Below are 23,144 nucleotides of genomic sequence, written 5' to 3'. Positions count from 1 at the left end.
CCCCACATAATTCAGTTGTTTGTTCTATAAAGCTCTTCTGAGGGACTGGACTCGGGTCCAGAAAGACAGTTGCTCTTGAAAAACCTGGAAATACTTCTTCATTTTGTTGTTCTAATACTTCGAAGATATTTCACCGGTGTTTGACAATATTAGACCAGACCAGCTTTTCTTGGGAATCTACCAATTCTCCCCCTGAGGAACAGTTAGGATATGTTCTGCAGAGCCTAGGATTCCATTTTCAAAAGAAAACAAAATAGAATAATTTTTTAAAAAGTTTTTCTCTGAGAAAGGCACTTTGAACTGGCCATCATCATCTTGCCAACAGCCCTTTGCTCACTCCTATCCTAATACAAGGTGAACAAGAAATGTTGTATGAAGGTATTTGTTTTTCACTTCAGGATTTGTTTCTTTGTCCTTTTCTTTTTGGTAGCTTTGCTCAAGGGCCACTGAAAGATGCTCCTAATTTAATTTGTACGCCACACACTGCTTGGTACAGTGAACAGGCCTCACTAGAGATGAGAGAAGCCGCTGCAACAGAGATACGCCGAGCTATCACAGGTACAATAACGTGGTTTCCCTCAGAATAACTGAAATCTGATGGCTTCCATCAAGGCACCACCCGAATGTGCTTTGCTGCTTGTGGCCTTTCCCGTGGCACATACAGCACGTAAAAGACATGTTCAGTGTGACAGTCATTGGTTGCAGCAACATGCAGATACATTGCAGATACATACTTTTTCACAGTATATGTTTGCTTTGTGTACCTGTAGCTGTGGCAAGTGTGTTCTTCTTTTGTGGACGGGGTGGTACCTGTACGTGTGTGTGGCAGGAGAGGGTGCCTTCACATTGCTTTAAATTCAGCATAGTCACTGTGTGCATATTTTTATTTGTGCCTGCTTTTTAACCCTTTTGCCAGCTTTTTGTCCAAAACTGAGTCACAGTTTTGAGCAACCAGCAGGAGGGGAATAAATTTAAATAAATGTAAACCACCAACAGAATTAATGAGATCTGGGCAATCTGTTTCAGATTACATTCAACATGTCCTGTCTCTCCCTCCTACACATGTAACAGCCCAAGAAGTTCAACTGAGATCAACTTACAGTGGTGCCTTGCTTAACGACGTTAATTCGTTCTAGTGAAATCACTGTAGAGCGAAAACGTTGTAAAGCGAAAATAAAAAACCCATTGAAACGCATTAAAACCCAGTTAATGTGTTCCAATTGGCAAAAACTCACCATCCAGCAAAGATCCTCCATACGGCAGCCATTTTTTGTGCCTGTATTAGCGAGGAATCCATCCCTAAGCACAGCAGGGAGCCATTTTGAGCACCCAGTGGCCATTTTGAAAACCTGATGATCAGCTGTTTTGATTGTCGTAATGCGAAGAATCGGTTACTGAAGCAGGGAACCGATCTTCGCAAAACAAAAAAAACTCATTTAGACCATTGTTTTGCGATCGCAGTTGCAATCACAAAAACATCGTTGTGACGAGGATTCATTGTCATGCGGGGTAATCGTTAAGCGGGGCACAACTGTATATGAAAGTACTGAGTTGAACAGTTTTCTCTCTCATGCATATCAGCTGAATCAGGAGTAATCTGTTTATCAAGTTATGTCAAGTCAGGTTTAGGCTGCCACTGAGTGTCCCAGTGACAGCCCTTTTCTCATCCAAGAATCTCACTGGCAGCATGACTGCTCCTCCTCCATAGATGCTTCAGGTACTCCTAGTAGAGGCATAGTTTTCACATTCCCTTAAATGATGCAGGTGTATCTTGACTCTGTAGGGAAGCACTAGAGATGGTGGTATTTGTATACAAATACGAATATCCCCTCTCAGCTGGAGTTGGCGAGGGTCTGCCCCCTGGAGCCAGACCCTCAACTCATGCGTCCAGCAACCTTGTGCATCCTTCCAATCACTCCCAGAGCCACGATTTCTTCCTGCTCAGCTAGCCACTCCAGACAAGGGGAGGGAGGACGAGTCTCCCTGCACGGCTGCTGAGTGGCAAGCTGAGCAGGAGAGGGCAGGGCTCAGGGAGTGATTGGAAGGATGCTCAAGGACGCCGGCAGACACGCGAGTGGGCAGTCCAGCCCACCGGGGGGGGGGAATTGTTAACTCTAGCTGTGCGGGGATATTCATATATTAATGCCCCCATCTCTAGTGCTTACTTACAGAGTCAAGATGCATTGGCACTACTTAAGGAAATATGAAAACCATGCCTCTCCTAGGAGTACCTGAAGCATATGCAGATAAGAATACCCCCATCTCTAGAAAGCAGTTTTGAACCTTCCTAAAGCCTGGTGGAGCTTTACGTGCCAGATTCGGCATGTAAAGAGTCACCTTGTGCGCATGGTCTCAGCACTGTGTCAATGTGGCGCATTTCAGTCACGTGTTGTGTGTCACAGATCAGTTTTGGTCATTTTGTAGATGTAATAGCAAAGTGGGTGAATGATAATCTTGATTTTTCAAGGTGGGGTGCTGGTGGTGTGGCTTTTCAGATGTTGTTAAGATTCAGGCTTCGGTGTGTGTGAAAAAACAAACACTTTAGGTCTCTTTTTGCCGTCCCCTTATTTTGGAGACATTCTGGGAACAACTGCAGGTAAGAAAGGGGATACAGTTGCCACCTCTTAGATGCCCCCCCTTCATTTGAGTGAATCTTGCAGAACAGCCTGCAAACTGTCCAGTTGGGTGAGCTTTGTAGAATTGGTTTAATATAGAAAGAGAGTAGAAAACCACTAGCTGGAGTTCAGCCTTCAAAGCAGTTCTGTTGGTCCCTGGCAGCCGACCAGGCTGTGTGTGGCAAAGAAAACAATGCCCCGTATGGTTTCACTCACAAGTAAATTCCACAGCAGTGTTCTATTGTGAACACCAGGCTGAATTTCTATGGAAAGAGGAGAGGTTTCTTCTGTTCCTCTTTACAATTATAGCAACCAGTGTAATGGAGAAAACCTAGCAAGTTTGATATAGTTTATTGCAGACTGCGCCTGGTCTGTTTTTTGAAAAATCTGAATTATTCTTACTTTAGGTCGCATCCCCGAAAGCCTACGAAACTGTGTGAACAAGGAATTCTTTGTCACAGCAGCTCCTTGGTCAGTAATAGATCAGCAAGCTATTCATCCAGAGCTCAACGGTGCCACATACAGGTGAGATGAAGAAAAAGTTCTTTCTGGAATTCTAAGTGCCAAAACGGAGCTAAAGAATGAGTTACACAGTTCTAAAATTTGTTAGATCAGGGTGAAGTTCTTAAGCAGTAGTGCAGTAAGGTTTCTTCTGCAGAAGGCACTTTTCAAAAGATAATCAAGGTATTTGGGACAGTTCTGAGATATCAGCTCCACAAGTATGGAATTGTTTACAGACTCTGTAATAAGAGTATATTATAGATTCACATTCCTATAAAACACTTTTTTTCTAGAGTCTTGGTCGAAGCTAGTAATGCGTCTGCTTAAAATGTTCTTCCTTCAGATGAGATAAGGAGCTGCTGGAAGAAAATATGATGCAACAGGAATACCAAGGCGTACCTTAAAAACTTGAGCAACTTTTTGTACGGATAGGGGCAACATCGCACACATGACCATTTAATAATATATTATTCACCCAGTCCTGTGGTCACAGAACTAATATGAATTTTTAAAATACAAATCATAACATTTAAGAGATAATGGCTAACATCTTCTCGGGCAACTCTGTAGTTCTAAATGCTGTTGATGTAGTCAGCCATGGACATTAATCTTTGACTCCACCACCACCCAATCAGGTTCCAAGATTCCCCATGGATTCCTTTCAACCGGAGGAGGCTCTTGGGACCCTTGGGAGGGGGGCTAGTGTTGGAGCCTTTAATATTTAAAAGGCACCCGCAGCAGTCCTGGGGTTGTGGGGGGGGCAACAATATTAAAGGTTAATGTCCACAACTAATTATGTCATCAGCATTTATAACTGTGGAGCTTTACAAGAGGATTTCAGCCCTTAATATATCTGGCTATGGGCAGCCCATAGTCCTGAGTGGGGAGGTATGCCTACCTCCAAAATTGTAGGATAAGTCCTTCCTTAAATTATGGGTGAGTTATGTTTCTAGGTCCAGAAAAGTCATGGGAAGCATTAAACCACACCTCCACAGCCTGTAACCAGCTTAAAACACACCTTAAGAAGATTGTGCCTGGCAAACTTTGCCGTGTATTTGTGGGCCATTCATTTATAATTTTTCTGCACTATTCCCAAGTTACTGATGTGTGCCTGAAGAAGTCGGTTCTTTTATCATCTTTCCAAAGAATAGGTTATTGTGCAGTAAGTGTACAGTTGTTTACAAATGCATTGAAGGATAATTTAAACATCCTTTACAGAGGGGAAAATCTTGCACAGAAAGCTCAGCTGGTAAGTGCCTATGAACTCAAGGAGTAATAAGCATAGTCTGCTGCTAAACATTTTAGATGACAGGTTCTAAATGTTCATGGTATATTTCAAAATGCCCTCCGTTAATCCAGTTGAGTAGGCAGACTGGTAGTGAAGTGGTTTCACCAGGTTTGACAACTTAGCTGCAATCCTTAAACCAAGAGGATCTCATTTTTCATGGAGATCCCACAAGGTCTGTGTGTTTCCATTGTTTCTCATGTCCCTGTACATGCACCGATATCCAACAGGGATTTGGTGCTCCTATATTCCCATTCCTTGTTTTCCATCAAGATATATACATAATAGGCAGCACAAAGAAATTCTCTAAAATATAGGGAAAGAGTCTGTTCCTTGAATGCATACATGCTACACTTACCTAGAGAAGGATCCTAATCTTACACAGCAAGTCACTTGGACAGTTAGAACGGCTGTTTTACCTTGGTTGACAAATTTTCAAGAGGGTTGTCAGGGGAGTATGATACAGAAAAAAGGAAAAAAAATCTTTTGGAGGCTAGATGGTCTGTTGTAGCACAAGTCTTCGTGCAGTGGAATAAATTTCTTCATGTGCATTACCCCTTCCCTCCATCCATAATATAGTTTGGAGCAAAAACATTCCTTCTTTGCTACATGTCATCTGATTGTCTTTGTAAATCTTTCTCCTAAATCACATTTATCTTTCCCATCTTCATTGCTTTTATCAGACTGTAAGGTATAGAAAATATCTTCATCTGCTGTGCTCATACTAATCATGGCTATGCCTGATAGCTTGTACAGTATTTTAGATTGTCTCTCAAGTACAGGCCAGGGCTCAGGGTTTGTCAGAGGCCTACCTATGCAGCCAGTTTCAAGGGTAGCTTTCTCATGCACTAAATTCTCCCATGCATACTTTTTATGTGTCTGCCTTTGGACACACTTCCATATTAGAACTACACTTTTCTCTCAAGGACACAGTGGTTGTTTTTTCCCCACGTTCACTGGTCATGCGTAGTTAAAATTTGAGTGGCGATTGTGTATATTTTTGTGCAAGCGAGGAAAAGCAGAATACTGGCTTGCCCAGAGAATCTCAATTCTTGTTAATACATATATGTATATAACCCTCAAGGAAAAAGCTAGGCTTGAACATAGGTATACTGTACAATCATCAGCTGCCTCAGCACCAGATAAGGACTCAGTAGGGTTTCCACTCTTCCATGTCTGAAGTACAGGACACAGTTTTGGCATTATGTCCTTCTAAGAATTTTCCAGGAAGAAAATCATGCCACCTCATAATCAAAATGTTCTTCATAGTGATCTCTGTGAATGCACACAAATGGGTTATCCTGCGCCTGCGCAGGATAACCCATTTGTGTGCATTCACAGAGTACCACTAGAAGAACCAAAAGTTACAGGTAAGTAGCCTAACTTTTTAGTTGCATTTGTGATAATGTAATAAATTAATAGCAAAGGAGTCAGTCATGCTTTCACTTTATATATCTTTTGCATCATTTTTTTTAAAAAGGCAGAAGAAAGTTTGCTGTGGATTGGTCACCTACATCTGGCCATCAGATGCTGAAACATGTACTCTGTTGCTGTTTGAAGCCTCAGATAAAACTATTGCAGGTGTCTTGAAACAATTCTGGTAGTGATACAAAAAGACCAGTCTGCAGGTTATAAGATCACTATTTGTTGGTCAACAGTAGTGTTCAGGATACTATGAATTGCATGTTTTTAGAACTAAGTTAAGTTCTGAGTTTGCTATAAGGTAAAGGTTCCCCTTGACATTTAGTCCAGTCGTGTCCGGTGCTCATCCCCATCTCCAAGCCATAGAGCCAGCGTTTGTCCAAAGACAGTTTCCGTGGTCACATGGCAAGCATGACTAGACACGGAACACCGTTACCTTCTCACCGTGGTGGTGGTACGTATTTGTCTACTTGAATTTACATGCTTTCAAATGGCTAGGTTGGCAAGAGCTGGGACAAGTGACGGAGCTCACTCCGTCACGTGGATTTGATCTTACGACTGCTGGTCTTCTGACCCTGCAGCACAGAGGCTTCTGTGGTTTAACCCGCAGCGCCCCCACGTCCCCAGTTTGCTGTAGTGTAGTAAAACAGAAATTGTGCTTTCTTTACTGTAGTTACTGTATGCAGTTATGAATAAGAATGGCTTTTCTGTCCTTCTTACTCCATAGGGATTTATTTGGAGTGAACATTTGTGTATTATTCTGCTGGTAACTCTGACATTATCTTTTGCTAGATATCCCCCCGGCATGGTGAGCGTCACACCAGGAGGAATTCCGGCAGCTATGGAAGGTATTATCCCGGGAGGGATTCCTGTTACACATACTCTTCCGACAGTGGCACATCCTTCGCAGGCGCCATCTCCTAACCAGCCCACAAAACATGGGGACAACAGGGAACACCCCAATGAGCAATAGCAGAGAATCTAAAGCACTCCAATTTGGGACCAAGAGACATTGGAAAAGAAAAATTACTCACAAACTGACAGGAATTTGATACAAAAAAAGTTTGTAAGATTGATTTTTTTTTTTGGACTGATGCATCCTGATGTTCCAGTGTTAAACAACAAAAAAACCCACAAAGATATGAGTCAAGACTTGGGGGAGGGACGGGGAACCCAGAAGTCACCTGCTTTCTGAAGCACTGAAAACTAGTATTTGATGATACATTATTGATCAGCTTATGTTATTGTGTGTTTAAGTTTCCTTCATCCTTGCATCAATCACAAAAATAATGTGTATTTCTTCTCAGTCCCTTGGGGGGAAAGCAGCCAATTGAAGTATCTGCTGCTTAAGAGCTTGTCCAGCTGTCCTAACAAAGCTTACATGATATTAAGAGGAAACCATCATGTGACTTCAGCCCTTTCCTTCCTCACTTACCCGGCTTCTCCTTATACAGCCTGAGGAAGGACAGCCCAGAGTTGGGGAGACGGTTTCGTTCATTGCAATTGTATATGGCCACTAATGTATTGGAAGGATGCTATTCAAGGTTAACTACACTTCTGTAGATCAGGGGAAAGAAAAAGGCCCATGTTATCTAGCTGCCTTTTAATCGCAGAAATATGCTTCTCCTACAAGATGCACTTAATAAAGTAGCTGTACATTCAATAACATGTGCTGATGATGCAAAAAAAGTGTTAAGTCTCACATTTATACTCAAATATATTTTTCTCAATTTTAAATCCACAGCTATTTTATTGAGTGAAAAGTCTTGAGCTGGAAAGGGTTCAAGAATAATGTTGCATTTCCTTATGTCTCAGGAAAAAAAACACTTTTTATGGTAACTTGTCAGACTGTATGAACAAAACCCACTTTTTTAGACATTGAAGTCTTCTTTTCTTCATGTGATATTTTATACAAGAACACTTCAAAATGTGTTATTAGATGTGACTGATTTTAACAAATCCTATTAGATTTGTATCAACTAGTTACATGTTATATTCATAGTCTTTTGTGAATCATCGCCTTTTTGTTAAAAAAGATGGCCTATTCTGAGCCTTTGTATGGGTACATTCCTGTTTTCTGTGATAAAAGTTTTAAAAGCTGTCCCAAACAAAATGAAAAACAGAACCAATGGCTACCAGAAGTATGTTTTGTTTTAGTGTGTTACCGTTACTGTATTTGTTTATTGTAAAGGTGAACATATAGCGTTCAGTGCAGTTTTCAATAAAAAGTGACAATTTCTATAATTTGAGCTGGATCCTTGATGGTAATCAAAATGAAAATATACCCAATAATATGCTTTCAGTATTTGAATCAAGGTTAACCACCTGCCTTGAGATTGCACAGGAAGATTGGGGGGGGGGGTTGTCGGTGTTTTCCAGTCAAGTATAGTCCCCTCTAAAATGTGTTTCTAAGCCAGTATGATTCCCCTGCTGAAAGAATTTTAATCATAATCCTCAAAATACAGGTCAGAATAATACATAGTGACGACTAATGGTCTGCTCACACAATAATAAGCACACAGCAATCTAGTTGGGACACAATGAGACCTGTTTAGGCTTTATGCTTGAAACCACATAAGGCTGAAAAGACTGGTGAGGCTGGAGGGGGGTATGGCCATAAGTCCTACCCACTTCTGAAGTCCTGCCCATCCAATAGTCTTTCAAACTTTAGTGTGTTGATTAACTCAAAGGGTCTACACAGCAATGTTTGTAAATGCAAAAGTGTGCTTAGGTACATCCCAACCACTTTTCTACCCTGACCCAGATTCAGGCATAACTTCTGAATAGGGATGTGTTTGCACATTTTAGAGTTATTCTCTTCTTGTCCTCTCATTGAAGGACATATTATAAATGACTGTACAGGGAGAATTCTCTTTCAGTGTAGAAGCTCCCCACCCTGACAAGATACAGCACACCAAAAGCCTAGCCATACTGGCTTCACATCCAGTTCTGAATAAATCTGGTCATCACAATATACAGTTTATTTGTAACTGGTTCTCTGCCAGCAGTATTAGCCTTCCAATTGTCCTTTCAGAGTGAGCTGGCTGTTAAGGAGCAACAAAATCGAAGGTGTGAAATTGAAAGTGCTTAGGAACAGAAAAGACACAGATTAATGTATTCAGACAGGAATTGAAAGCAAACCATTGGTACAAAACTTGTATTTGTTTTGTTTAAATTAATGGAAAAGCACATTTCCAGCTTTGAACATACTCAAGGGAGTCAACTTCAATAATGTATCAATGATCTAACACTGCAATTATGAATAACTTACCATAGACACCAGTAAAGAGCAACCAAGCAGAGGAACAATGGTGAGTTACAGAGAACATTTAGGAAGCCACAAAAATGAAGGTGAAATAATAGAACATTTACACTGGCATTAGTGACTTTTAGAAGCTGCTGTTATTGAAACTGTTCGTAAACCAGGCAGTGGCATTCCAAATAGGCATCATTAACGTTGATGAACATGGATACTTTCTAAAAGGACATTTTGCATCTGAGGCAGGCTCTTTTACCACCAGTGAATGTGCTAGGAACCTCTGGTGCAAAATTTGGCTGCTTGAAGGCAGTTGATGTCCTATTACTTCCAGGTACTAAGTTGAAGAAAAAATTGCCACATAAAATGAAAACCACATTTATCCCTGCAGGGGGCTTTAAGTCAAAGTAAATTAAATTAGCTGCAATTCTCAGAGTAAGCTTGAAATAATAAATAGGGATATCATCAAATTCAGGGGAGCTTTAAATTGCTTATAATAAGTCCAGTATTTAAAAAAATCTGAATAAGATGGTAAAAGTAATTAAGACACAAAATGGTAAACATTCCTTTCAACAGGTATACTTTTCTAAGGAGCAAAAGATAGCAAGTTTTGGAAGTCAGAACAGTAGATCAAAACTATTACAATGAGGGAGAATAATTGGTGTACTGGATCTTTCTGCTTTCACTAGGCTGGAGGCTGATCGGTAATCTCACCAAATAACTAGATGCAAAGTGTTTTACTACTAAAACTACTATAGAAAAAACAAACACCCGCTAGTGCTTACCCCTTAAAATTTCAGGATGGTGAAATTTTTAAGAAATAGTTGTAATTTAAAACACTGCAAAGTTGAGAGTGGGGTGCAGGAAGAGACCTGGCAAGTTAGAAGCCATACATTATTGTAACCAATCTTCATGGCACAGCCATATCTTAGTTCTGATGGTTGACTAGTTGGCTGGAGTTTTCAATCTATAAAATCACTGGCCTCCACTGACTATCATAGGGAATTTACTAAGAGTACACTAGAAGAAATTATTCAAATGGAGAATGATATGTATGGGTATCTCAGCTAGTTTTTAGAAATTACACTCTTTTATTCCTCACAGAAACCAAGCACATTCATCTTACAGCACTCCAAAAAAAAGAAAAAAGGTGATCTTGGGATTTGTTACTACAGTGAAATGAATGTGGCAAAAGATGAAGTCATTTCCCCATCATAGCACAAACAAAAGCTACAAAAGAAACAAAACTAAAAGATTATATTTAAAACAGATCTATGTCACTATGCTCATTAGGGATCTGCAGATTGTATTTTATTTTCAAATAACTACCTTCTAGCTCATCGTCGCCTATAACTTCTCCTACTAGTCCAGGAATGCAGGGTTTCACTGTGATGTAAGGTAAGCAGCAAAAAAGGTAGTGATGTTATCTAATGGCTGTATTTAGAAAGAACTAGGACTTTATTAGAACCTGTTATAAGATGATATATCCAATCATTTTACCGCTTAGGAAATTTAACTCATCACAGGTAAACATGCACTTATACCTGATAATCTGCATGCACTGAGAGGGAACTTGTGACCAAAATATATATACACATACATAATTATATGCCTGTGTCAGAAGTGGGAAAAGTTGTGTTAATGTATTTCTTCAATGTAGTACCTTGATGCAAGTTCAGTGTAAATCTGTCAAGAAGATTATTTTTGGCGAATATGTTTCAACAACTCTGAGTCACAATTAGAAAAGCAGCAAATTCTGAAGGGTTCCTTTTTTTCTTCCTTTCTTTACATCTATGTAAAAAACATACATACAGCTTATGACTAGAAATTTAAACAAGGAAATCTGTTTTGCAAGAAGTTCCCTGTCATCATTTCCACCATCATTAGTCTTCAAAAAGTGCTTATCAGGATCTGCTTTATGCATACAAAACTATTCAACCTTTAGTGTTTTAAGTGAGGTTTTGGATAGGATTCAAGATAGCATGGCTAAAAGTTATCAAGTATAATAAAAAGATTTTTTTTCTACTGGAGAATATATTTTGAACTTATACTTTCAGGAAACTTACATATTCAAATGTGGCCACAATCAATCAACATGCAAAGGATTCCAAAGTTTACATACCAAGAAAAGATAATATACAGTACTTTAAAACAAACTTTTGAATGAAGGCTTTCAAGGAAAACTGTCAAAGTGCTTTCTCACTTGATTTTAATGACCAAGGAATGCGCCTCAATGGAGGTGATTTTAATTTGCATGGGGGAAAAGGCTTGATGTTAATTTCTACTGTACAACTCACAGCAAATCCAGGTTGGGACAAAATGCAGTTTTTAGTTTTAGTTTAGCAAACTCCACACAATAGTTTAGCATATAACTCTCTCTGCAACAGCACTTCTACAATTTTAAGTAGGCTGGAAGGGGAAAAAACTATTCCAAACAAATGATACAAAATATTAATGGACATCAGAGAAGCCTTTATAGAAAACAAAACCAAAATTTATCACCCTTCCACAGGTTTTCCCTTTAATGTTTAATTTTATTACAATGGGCATAACGTTAGCTCAAATCTGAATAAAACAGTAAGTTTGTTCATACTTCTGACTTATCCTGAATATATGGCATCAGCAACAAAAAAAAGCCACATGATCTGACTTGGGCATTAGCAGAGCTTTCATATAAAATCGTCTTTCAATTAAGAATGTCAGAATGTTTAAAAGGCGATGCAGAATAACCAAGTTTTACCATAAGTCTCAAAAGGAACAGATACTCATCTATGATGTGCTTTTTAAGTGTCCTTATTCAAAAGAAATTTCATCAATAATTTTAAGATGCTGGTAATACTTGTTCCTATTACACAACTTTCTTACACAACCACATGCGGTACATTTATAGGCAGATGTACAATTGGAAAGAAAAGGTTTCCTGTCTTGATAATAAAATGGGGGTTTGCTTTTTTTTCCCTTTCCTTTTTTTTAACAAATGGTAGTCCAATCAACATAGCTGTCCTCACACATTTGGATCAGCCTCTGCATTCTCCCCATGCTGATTAAAAATCCTGTGCAGGATGCTTCCTGCTACAATTGGGTCAATGTATAAGAAATTGCTAGACTGTGCCCCAAGTGCTGAGGCTGTCACCACATATTATATGCAGCCTGGTATTTCAATTTCATCACTCATCATCATCATCTTCTTCTTCTTCCCCATCTGAAAGGGATGTACAGGGGCGGATTTGTCTGTAGCGGTCAAGCCACTTCTCCACCATCTGGGTTACCAGAGGATGGTTGCGACGGCGAGAACTTTTCTGCATGGCAACGAGGACTCCACCCTCTGTCACACAACAGTCCAGCCACTCCCTCAGCAGCTTCTCCTGCTGTTCCTCATTGCCAATCTTCAGGGGAAGAACACGCACACAGTTAGAACTCTTAAAGATATGCCTAAATTCAGGCTACTAACATTTTAAAAAACCAGACAATTCCTTTAAAAATCCTGCACTACCCAAATCCTACACTACCAGTAAAGACCATGTTTTCCTTGAATTCTCTGTGAGGTACAACAACTGTCAGACACAGGTTTCATAAACACAAATCATTTGTGTACTTAAATCTCTACCTTAATTATGCCCCGAGATTAATCAAAAGCCTCTACTTCACTACAGTTATAACTCTCCACTTTTCTTTCATAAGGATGCACGAAATAGTTCATGTTATGAAATGGGTTTGTAATTTTTGCCATGCATTCTAATCCCAGCTTTCTTACTACAACATGTAAGTACACACACTAACCACCATGTACTATTGCTTATCATAGTTAATTGTGGTTGGAAAATATTTGTAGCTGTCCCACAAATGCTGTATTACTACACCTGTCTACCATGGCCACACTGATCTCTTGCGTCATAAACACAATTCTGACTAGAACTAACCTGGCTCACAAGACACCTCACATAACATCCTTTCTTCCAGTTTACTATAACCTGTTTTTAAATTCCTCTGGTGCGCAGCAATTTTACAATTAATATCCACAGCAAGATCCTCTAGCACTAAGGTTTTTCTTGAGGGCAATTTTCCGCTGACAAGAGTCTCAGGAACTTTTCTGATTCCATCTGAACATCTTAAGTTTTTCTTACCTCTTGAGCAGACAGGAAGTGAATGTGCAGCAGCTTCCTTTCACTGTCGACCAATGGTAAAAACGTAATAGTAACATCATCATCAGTATTCAAGTTAGCACCAGCACCTCGATTGCCATAGCCATCATTCTCCATGGCAACCAAAGCAGAGAAGTGGCCCCTTGTGTAGCCCAGAGCAATAGGGCTTTTCCAACAAAAACTCTGTTCCCATAACAAAGGCAAATATACACCTAAGAAAAAGAGAAAAATGAACAGGCAACTCAACAGAATTCTGTATGTTAATTATTTTAATGAAAATTTTCATCCAAAAGTAGGGCATGTGTCAAGGTTTGAAACCTTGTGTGTTTAACAGAATCAGGAAAATGAAAGTAGGTGCGGAAAATTTGCCTTAAATTTGCCTTAAATGGACAATACTTTCAAAACTAAGTCATTTTACGTAAGTCATTGCAAAACAATTAGCCAACTCTGGTAGAGAACAGTCAATGAATTTATAAACAATACTGACAACTGAACAAATGTTTTGGTTTTGATTTGTAAACATAGAGGTGAAGGTAGCATAAGTAACAGGTGAATTAATGAAAAAGGAGTACAGAACCCTTTTTGCCATCTAACCTTATAACCCCAGCTTTTGGAAATGGAGATCCACAAAATATAAGTATTATGATTTCCATGTTAGTGCTAAACTAGCAAAAAAAAATCAGGTAGACACTTCCTACATCAGCAAGAAGTTAAAAAAATAGTTGTTTGCCTATTTTTTTTATTCCTAGCCAAAGAATCTGAGTACGTGCAAAGTCTATGAGATTTCCGGAACTCCCTCCTATGGAAGCTAGACTGCCCCCATCCTTGCTGTGCTCCCACAGGCAGGCAAAAACCTTTCTTTAGGCAGGTTGTTACTTCCTGACTGGCATCCTGAGAGGCTTTCTGAGTAGAATCTTATCTTCTGATATTTCAATGTGTTTTGTATTTACCGTTTTTAATATAATACTTGTTTAATGCTTTTAAAATATTTCTACATTCACTGTTTTTAGCTTTTAAATATTCTCTTTTAATTGTTGTAAGCCACCTTGGATCCTTTTAAGGAGAAAGGCAGGATAAAATGTTTTAAATAAATAAAAACATTTTCTATTACATTAGAACATCCAGAAATTTCCTACCATAAAAACCTCAATGAGCAAAAAGAAATTATTTGTAGTTGACGAAAGGCAAATAAACATATAAACATAACTGAGAACAGAGAACTGTAAAGCGAGCAAAACAGTGCCAGGCAAGTATTGCTAGAGTAGAGGACAAGGTAACAAAGCTGCACAGAGCAGAGACACAGAAGTCATGGATTTTCCTCCATAGATTTTAATTGGCAGAGGGAACAGCCTTTAGAATTATTTTCTCTGTGTGCCTAATAATATGTTTTGAGGCTAAGTAATACAAAGCAAAAATGCAAGCTGCTTATATACTGTCCCGTAACACTTAAAGCACTCTCTGAGCAGTTTATAATTTAATTATGCAGGCTACGCATTGTCTCTGCCCCAGCAAGTTGGGTACTCAATTTACTGACCTTAAAAAGATGAAAGCCTGAGTGAACCTCGAGCCAGCCACCCAAAATTGAACCAGAGTTGTGAGCAGATTTTTGGCTGCAGTGTTTCAGTTTAACCACTGCAACATGAGGCTCCTAATACATTTTACTTTATATATTTTTTTACTTTTAAGAACGTTGATATGTTCAGAGATGTATTCTCTGTCTTTTGATATTTAAATGTACTTCTTTATAGGATATTAAGCACTTGCATTTTTAGAATGTGATTGAAGCATTCTCAGTCTTTTTTACTCTTAAAAATTATGCTACTGTATTTTATATCTAAACACGACTTAAGTTCTGCCTAAAACTTCAGTTTTAATATTTACATTCTTTTACAAGTTTCAAAGAAGGATTTTTAAGTATTTGTTCCCATGGTTTTTTGAATAGCTGTAAGACTTTTGGATTTTACAACTTTGAAATAATTTTGTGCATATGGGACATAGAAGCAATGTAGATAAATAAAACTTGTAGAAATCGACAAGCAGCTCTTGCCTGGAATTACTGCAAAAGTGAAGACACATATTTTGATATTAATATGATTGTCTGTGATTCTTTGGTTTGATTCTGGGGTTAACCCTTTACTGGGATAAATACCAGCTGTGATGAACACAGGCTTCTGATTTTTCCCTGGAAGTCTATGAAATTTTGTACGAATCTGGGAAGGGTATATTATATAATATTGTAGTAAGTTTAGAGTAACAACCTTAGAATTCCAGAGCTGGAAGGGACCCTGTGGATCATTAAGTCCTGCCTGTTAAGGAGGCACAGTGGGGAATCAAACTCTCAACCTCTGGCTCTGCAGCCTAAATCACTGAGCTATCCAGCAGTGCATATTACAATCTACATCTCAAAATACTTTTTAATGTAGGATAATACCACATTCATATTATTAAACTGCATTTTTTAGACAAATGTATATCAGATACAGTAATTTTATTCTACAGTTAATAATTGCTTGCTACTGAACAAGTAAAATTGCCTTGCTGCAAGCGTTCATTAGACATGAGCACTTCATATTTGTATCCTGGGGAGACGAATACAAATCGCTGAACCCCAATTCCCTCCCCCAATACCAGCCAGGTCCACTCACTGGACTCCACACAGCATGTGCTCATCCATCATCGTTGTGGCGCCAATCGCAGGAGGAGCCTGGCCGGCGCTTCCCCGCCTCCCTGTGCAGCCAACCATTGATCAGGCTGAGTGGGAGACACCCTCTTCTGCCTCCACCTGATGGGTTCCTTCTGTGATTGGTGTGACAATTATGACAGAGGAGTTCCGCATGGAGCCTGGTGAGTGGACCTAGTTGGTTTTAGTGGAAGGAATTGGGTCACTGCAGAACCTGTGGTGCTGAGGTTCATATTTGTATCCCCAAGATACAAATACGAAGTGCCCGTGTCTAGTGGCTCTAAAAGAAAGACTGCAACTTGGATCACAGCAGTAATTCCAGGTTAACTGGTTCCAAATAGACAATAAATCCAAGTAATATATGCATGCTTTCTTTTTTCAGTGTATAAGGACTTGAGCATCATGTCGAAGTATCAATTCTAAACAGATAAAGAACTGGAATGAAATTTTAGTTGTCTCAGTGTCAATTAACCCAGTCTCCACAATCTTTCATTATAAGCAACTGAATCTCCCACCCTTCTAGGAATATGAGAAGTTATTCATAGAGACCTAAGAAAAACAACTAAGCCAGGAACCTGCCCTGCCTTGAGTGAGTTTAAAAATAGCTATGAGTAATCCTTGTTAATATGTAACATAGCAACCTTTCACAGAGAAACTGAGCTCAAAGCATTTACACTTGAGACTACCTTTAGCATGCTTCCCAACAAACAAGAAACCAGCATCATTTGTTGTTGGGTTTTCAAAGATAAATACTTGTCAATGTACATGGACATGTTAATAGCTAAAAATTATGGTATCGTGGACACACTGTACTTAACTGCATTCAAAGTTATGCCCACATATGTAGCAACTTCTTGTATGCTTTATTATCCAAATGCTACATTGGGAGTACCGTATTTGCCGGCGTACAAGATGACTTTTTGGGCCCAAAAAACATGCCTCCAAGTGGGGGGTCGTCTTGTACGCCGGGTGCACTTCATTTGGGCCAGGAAGGAGCCACCGCCACCACCGCCATTGAGTGAGTGACGCGGGGCCGTGCTGGCCGGGGAGGAAGGCAGGCAGGCAGGCAGGCAGTCGGTCTGGATGGAAGGAGGGAAGCACAGCCTGCCATGCCTGAGCGGCCAGAGCCTGCCGCCGGGCTGCCTGCCACCCCGCGCTGCTGAGCCAACTGCACACTCGCTCGCCCACCACCCGCCCGTTTCCCTTTTCCTCCTCCTCCTCCTCCTGCCGCCACCCACTCAGCCTCTTCCCCTCTTCCTCGCCCTCTCGCTGCCATGCCTGAGTGGCCAGAGCCCGCCGCCGGGCTGCCCGCCGCCCCACGCCACTGAGCCAGCTGCGCGCTTGCTCGCCCGCCACACCTCCGCTTCCCCTCTTCCTCCTCCTCCTCCTGCCGCCGCCCACCCAGCCTCTTCCTTGCCCTCCTCCCCGCCGGCCATGAACTTCCAGGGCAGGCCTGGGCAGAGCCCCGGGCAGCCGGCGCCGGAGCAGAGCCGTCCACTCTATACAGTATTTTGAGTGGAAATGTTGGGGGGGGCGTCTTATACGGCCGGTCACCTTGTACGCCGGCAAATACGGTATTCATACACAGAGAATTTAGATTTACAACAGGCCTTGGCCACCATGCTTTCATCTAATAACCTAAGTAACTGCCTTCAAACGTTCACTGCTAAGGCAGAGAGTTCACATGATTTCAATGAGATACAGTGGACCCTTGACTTACAGATGGCTTGACTTACAGACTTTTTGAGTTACAGACTTCTCTGGCCGCAAAATTTAGGTTTGACTTGCAGACTGAGATTTGACTTACAGACCAGAAAAAAACCAAAATGGAACAAAAACCGCCTGTTACGGGATTAATCGGTTTTCAATGCACTGCAGGTCAATGGAGACTTGACTTACAGACTTTTTTACTTGAGAACCGCCTTCCAATACGGATTAAGTTCTCAAGTCAAGACCCCACTGTACAGCAATGCTCTATAAGGCCTAATGGGCAGCAAAACCATGACTCTCAGCATTCTCCGTACTGTGGCACTTTTCTTTATAAAAACAGAATTAACATCAGAAATCAAAGGTCAGAGGAGCCAATGGGAGCATGGCAGTTAGAGGTAAATAACCCAAGAACAGTCTCTAAATGTCTGCAGGTTTGTACATGTGAGTTGAAACTCCCAGAATTCTGACCAGGGAATTCCTACAATCCTGGGAGCCTTGATTTAATTTCTTTATTTTATTTATTATTTTATTTCTACTCCCACCCCTCTAGACAGAGTCTACTGTCTTCCTGGAAAACAGCAACAAGTTCCCAGATCTTCCTGGAAAACAGCAACAAGTTCCTCAATTTCCTGAAGGATAATTAGGAAAGGCCATGTGGTTTAGGACTACACAAATGCAAGAGTAAGGTGAAACTTTTATTGAACCACTTTTTAAAAATCATACAAATTGCAAGCTTTCATGGGTAAAATCCCACTTCTTTGGGCTGGGCACCATTCCTTCATGGATAGTGCAGAAAAAATGTAGGTCAGAGTCCCAAAAATTCAGGACAGATACCCATGCTCTACGACGTTAGTTCATCCTTAGCTTGTACAGTCAGCTGGGAGGTGTGGTTTCAAGCATTCCCCCTTGTAGCATGGTGGGAATCTTCCACCCAAACGCCAAAGTATGGCCCAGCCTTCCATGGAAAAAGAGGTTAAGCTTCCCCTGCCTGCTCTACTTCCCCAATGACTGAGAAGCACGAGGTGAAAAAAGTAAATGTGTGAAGGTTACTGAAGGCATATACAATAATTTTTGCCTACCCAGATTATTTGCAATAAAATAGCAGAAGAAATCCATTTGTGGAATGTACTGGTTTAGAGCAACGGTTCTTAACCTTTGTTACTTGGATGTTTTTGAACTGCAACTCCCAGAAACCCCAACCAGCACAGTTGGTGGTGAAGGCTTCTGGGAGTTGCAGTCCAAAACTCCTGAGTAACCCAAGGTTAAGAACCAGTGGTTTAGAGTTAGGGCTTCAGACAGTGTAGTTCTTATCTCTTTTTTTCTGCAATTTACTTGCTAAGTTCCCTTGCAAGCCACCTTGAGTCCTATGCGAGAATGGCGTACTATACATTATGCCATTCAACTACTGTATGACAGTCTTAACTATGAAACCTACTAAAAGCGTAATATAACAGCTTACATAAATCTATAGCTACTTCTTCAAATTATCACCTTTCATAATAGCTCTTCTCAGCAGATGAAACTCAAAATCTTTACTGTGAGCCATGCTTACCTTGAAAACGGGTATATCCTAAAGTTTCTCCCCGGAAACTCTTATAATATTTTACTCCATAAACTATAATTGGTCTTCTAAGAATATGTGCAAGTACAAAAATATGTGTCTGTTCCAAACTTGCTCCAGGCTGCAGTAAAGAGAACATTTGAGATTTTAACAAATCAAGTATCACACTGCACAAATCAACTGAGCTTTTGATTTCATTAGTCGCCATGTCAGCTGAAAGTCCAGAGAAAGTCACAATGAATTCCATGTATATACAGTGGGGTCTCGACTTACAAACGACCCTACTTGCGAACAATTCAACTTACGAACCCACCCTATAGGGGAAATAAGGACTCGACATACGAACTTCCCTCGAGTTACGAACAGGGAAAAAAGTGCCCCCTCCCTCCCCTTAGAGGCTTCTGGAGGGGAAAAAAGGGGCAGAAACTTTAAAATAAATAAAAGTCACTTACCAGGCCTTGGTAGCCCCCAAACAGCAGGAAAAAGAGCAGGAAACAGCTAAAAGTCCACACCAGAAGGGAGCCTGGCAGCCATTTTGTGCTTGCCCCCCCTCCTGCACCCTCCTCTCCCCGCCTATCAGCTGATCGGCTGGCTCTGAAAAGGCTTAGGGAGGCTTCCTCAGCACCTAAAAAGCCTGCCTGTGTGTCTTTGTGCTGAAAAAATCAGCACAACATGCTTTAAAACATGATTTAAAATTGGCTTCAGTGGGGAAAAAAAGATTTCTAAAGTGCTTTGCAAACTGTTCCCTGCCTTCCTCCGTTTCCTGAACCTAAGGGAAAAAAAAGAAAAAATATCCCCCTCTAGTGGTAGAAGGCGGAATAGCAGCTTCCCATTAGTTTCTATGGACGGAAAAGAGCAGATACAGATTAAATGGTTTTCAATGCATTCCTATGGGAAATGCAGATTAGACCTACGAACTTTTCGACCTAAGAACCACCTTCCAATACGGATTAAGTTCGTAAGTAGAGACCCCACTGTACTAAAGATGTAAATCAGTTTGTCATGTTCACACATCTGAGAATGAGAAATGCCAGAATGTTGTCCTTCCTTCCATGAATTTCTGCAAGCCTCAATTAATTTTTGTACAATACTAGTACACAGGTCTATAGAGCCTGTGTCCTGAGCACACTCCTGTACTGCAGCGAGTCCTGGACCCTTTGTGCCCGGCAGGAGAGGAAGCTGAACACCTTCCATATGCGTTGCCTACGACGGATTTTTGGTATCACCTGGCAGGACAGAGTTCCAAATAGAGTAGTCCTAGAACGAGCTGGAATTTTCAGCATGCATACATTACTGAAACAGCGACGTCTACGCTGGCTTGGGCACGTTGTGAGAATGGCTGATGGTCGGATTCCAAAGGATCTCCTATATGGAGAATTAGTGCAGGGAAATCGCCCCAGAGGGAGACCACAGCTGCGATACAAGGACATCTGCAAGCGGGATCTGAAGGCCTTAGGAATAGACCTCAACAGATGGGAAACTCTGACATCTGATCGTTCAGCCTGGAGGCAGGCAGTACATCACGGCCTCTCCCAATTTGAAGAGACCCTTGTCCAGCAGGCTGAGGCAAAGAGGAAGTCACAAAGGAAGCAAAACCAGGGAGCTGGACAGGGGACAGATTGGATTTGTCTCCAGTGTGGAAGGGATTGTCACTCTCGAATTGGCCTCCTCAGCCACACTAGACGCTGTTCCAAGTCCTCCATACAGAGCACGATACCATAGTCTTTCGAGACTGAAGGATGCCTACTACTAGAATACCTGCTACCTTCACACCTTTTAGAAAGGAGAATCATCAGATGGGTTGTTGCATTTTCTGATCACTCAATCTGTAATTCCATGCTTGCTGTGCATGTCTATCTATGGAAAGGACACTAACTTCGCGCAGAGACATATCACCCTAATTGCAGAATTCCCGGCAGAAAAAAATATTGTTCCCTGTATTGTTCTTACACTGGATCCATCGCCTCCTGTACATTCCTCAATATTTCCCTCTCTCAACAATAACTAAACATTTTGTTAACTGTTGCCCTATTATTTGGTTGAGTACTTCCCTATTAATTGCTAAAGCAATGTTTTTAAACTGTTTTTAATTCAAAAAATTAATTATTTCCCATATGTGCTGGTGCTTGTTACACAAGTGGGAAAGTAATCAAGAACAAGTTCACACCATATTCATGAACAATATTCACCAATGTAGATAAGGACACACACAGCTCATGGTTTACAAAGTGGACACAATTCAGCTCTTTTCATTTTGTATTCGTGAAGGCTTTCACGGCCGGGATCTAATGGTTGTTGTGGGTTTTTCGGGCTCTTTCGCTGTGTTCTGAAGGTTGTTCTTCCTAACTTTTTGCCAGTCTCTGTGGCCAGCATCTTCAGAGGACAGCACTCACAGAGACTGGCGAAACGTTAGGAAGAACAACCTTCAGAACACGGCCAAAGAGCCCGAAAAACGACAACAACCATCTTTTCATTTTCCTTGATCTCAATGGCAAAGAACTGGAGAATGTAACTCTTTAACATTTCAAAGACTTTGACTGGATAGTGCTATAATGCGAAGACTTGGCAAAAGCCATGTTGATTTCAGAACACCAGTTATAATGCTGGAAGCCAGCTAAATCAGTGGTTCTTAACGTGGGCGATAATGCCCCCCAGGGGGCGATTTCATTTTTCAGGGGGGTGGTAGAACGAAAAGGGGCGGCGTGGGGGCGCTGGAGCAGAAAGGGGGTGGTAGGGGGGTGCTGGAGCAAGCCAAACCTGTGAAGATGGCTGCAGCCTTTTTACAGTGAGCATGAATATATATTTTCCTCCAATTTTAATTTAGTTTCAGACTTTTTGTCTTGAAATTTTTAGTTCCTGCATTTGTTTTTATGCCCTTTTTATATTTCTTTTTGCGTCTTAAAATTCACTTGCAACTAAACAATTAAATGTTACTTTTGGGGCGGCATTTCATTTTCTTGGAATTTAATTTTGTTTTCAGGGGTCATTGGATTTAAGTGTCTTAATAAATAAATAAATAAAAGATATCATCACCACGGGGAGGGGGGCAATGATAACTTCCTCAATGGCTCAAGGGGGCGTTGCTTTCAAAAAGGTTAAGAACCACTGAGCTAAATGAAGCATTCCATCTTTTTGAATACCTTGTCTTGAACAGGGAAAGACAGTGGGGAGGTACAAAGAAAGCATAGGTGTGTGAGAAATACAAACACCTTTCTAAACATTTTTTCTTGTTTATATTTACTCCATATTTATCTCTTCAACCCACACAGCCTTACCTGACTAGCAAGTGAAAGTATAAATGCCCAGTCTTCCTGCCACTGCTCTTCTCGCAGTGAGAAGTGTAAACCAAAGCTCTGAGAGTACCATGACTCCCACTCTTTCCATCGTGTATAGAACCTGCAATAAAGACATATAAGGGAAACAAAGAAGTTTTTCTTAATTCCAAATCATACTGAATTGTTCAAGTACCACCTAAACAGCAACTTCAGCAGATTCACTCTCCTACCCACTAGTAATGTTCGCTTTAGTCTCTTATTTTGCATCAAAGGAAGGAGGAAATAGAAAACCAGAAGAGAAGAACTTTTGAGAAGGATTAATTGTATTTCTGGTTGCAACACAATTCATTTACCAAATTCACAATGTTCACTTTGTTCAGCTCATTCTTTTGGTATCTCACCACAGGTGACAATCATGTTCACAGAAATCTTTTAGTAGATGACTTCTTGATGTATAACATGATCAAATAAATAGGTCAGCATAATTTTTAACTGCTTTAATATTATCTTCTTTTTCTCATCTATCCCAACATTCAAGGTTGCCTAGTATTTTCTAGCACCACTTTTGCATCTTCAACAATCAATAAAGATAATGCTTTCTTCTACAAAGTGTACTTATATCTAAGGACTCGGTGTCAAATCATCAGCAAACAGGAAACTTCTTACCTTCGCTTTACAGTGGCACCTCGACTTACGA

General features: G+C 40.6%; 2 protein-coding genes across 7 annotated transcripts in view; one reads left to right on the top strand and one right to left on the bottom strand.

The window, feature by feature from the left end:
* The window catches only part of CTBP2 (C-terminal binding protein 2), a 254,425-nt gene extending 246,358 nt beyond the window's left edge, over positions 1-8,067 (top strand). For all 6 annotated transcript variants that reach the window (XM_020791523.3, XM_072995418.2, XM_020791528.3 and 3 more), the window contains 3 exons: positions 431-558; positions 3,023-3,140; positions 6,616-8,067. In XM_020791523.3, coding sequence (XP_020647182.1) covers positions 431-558; positions 3,023-3,140; positions 6,616-6,796 — 427 coding nt within the window. In that variant the 3' untranslated portion in view covers positions 6,797-8,067. The remainder of the gene's footprint in view (positions 1-430; positions 559-3,022; positions 3,141-6,615) is intronic.
* Positions 8,068-8,965: 898 nt separating this feature from the next.
* The window catches only part of ZRANB1 (zinc finger RANBP2-type containing 1), a 53,719-nt gene continuing 39,540 nt past the window's right edge, over positions 8,966-23,144 (bottom strand). The window contains exons 7-10 of the mRNA XM_020791530.3: positions 22,448-22,568; positions 19,164-19,293; positions 13,204-13,433; positions 8,966-12,465 (exon numbers count right to left, since the gene is read on the bottom strand). Of these exons, the coding sequence (XP_020647189.2) occupies positions 12,247-12,465; positions 13,204-13,433; positions 19,164-19,293; positions 22,448-22,568 (700 nt within the window). The 3' untranslated portion in view covers positions 8,966-12,246. The remainder of the gene's footprint in view (positions 12,466-13,203; positions 13,434-19,163; positions 19,294-22,447; positions 22,569-23,144) is intronic.

Source organism: Pogona vitticeps, chromosome 3, assembly GCF_051106095.1.
Source record: "Pogona vitticeps strain Pit_001003342236 chromosome 3, PviZW2.1, whole genome shotgun sequence".
NCBI classification, from domain to species: domain Eukaryota; kingdom Metazoa; phylum Chordata; class Lepidosauria; order Squamata; family Agamidae; genus Pogona; species Pogona vitticeps.
This window is presented reverse-complemented; position numbering and strand designations above follow the sequence as displayed.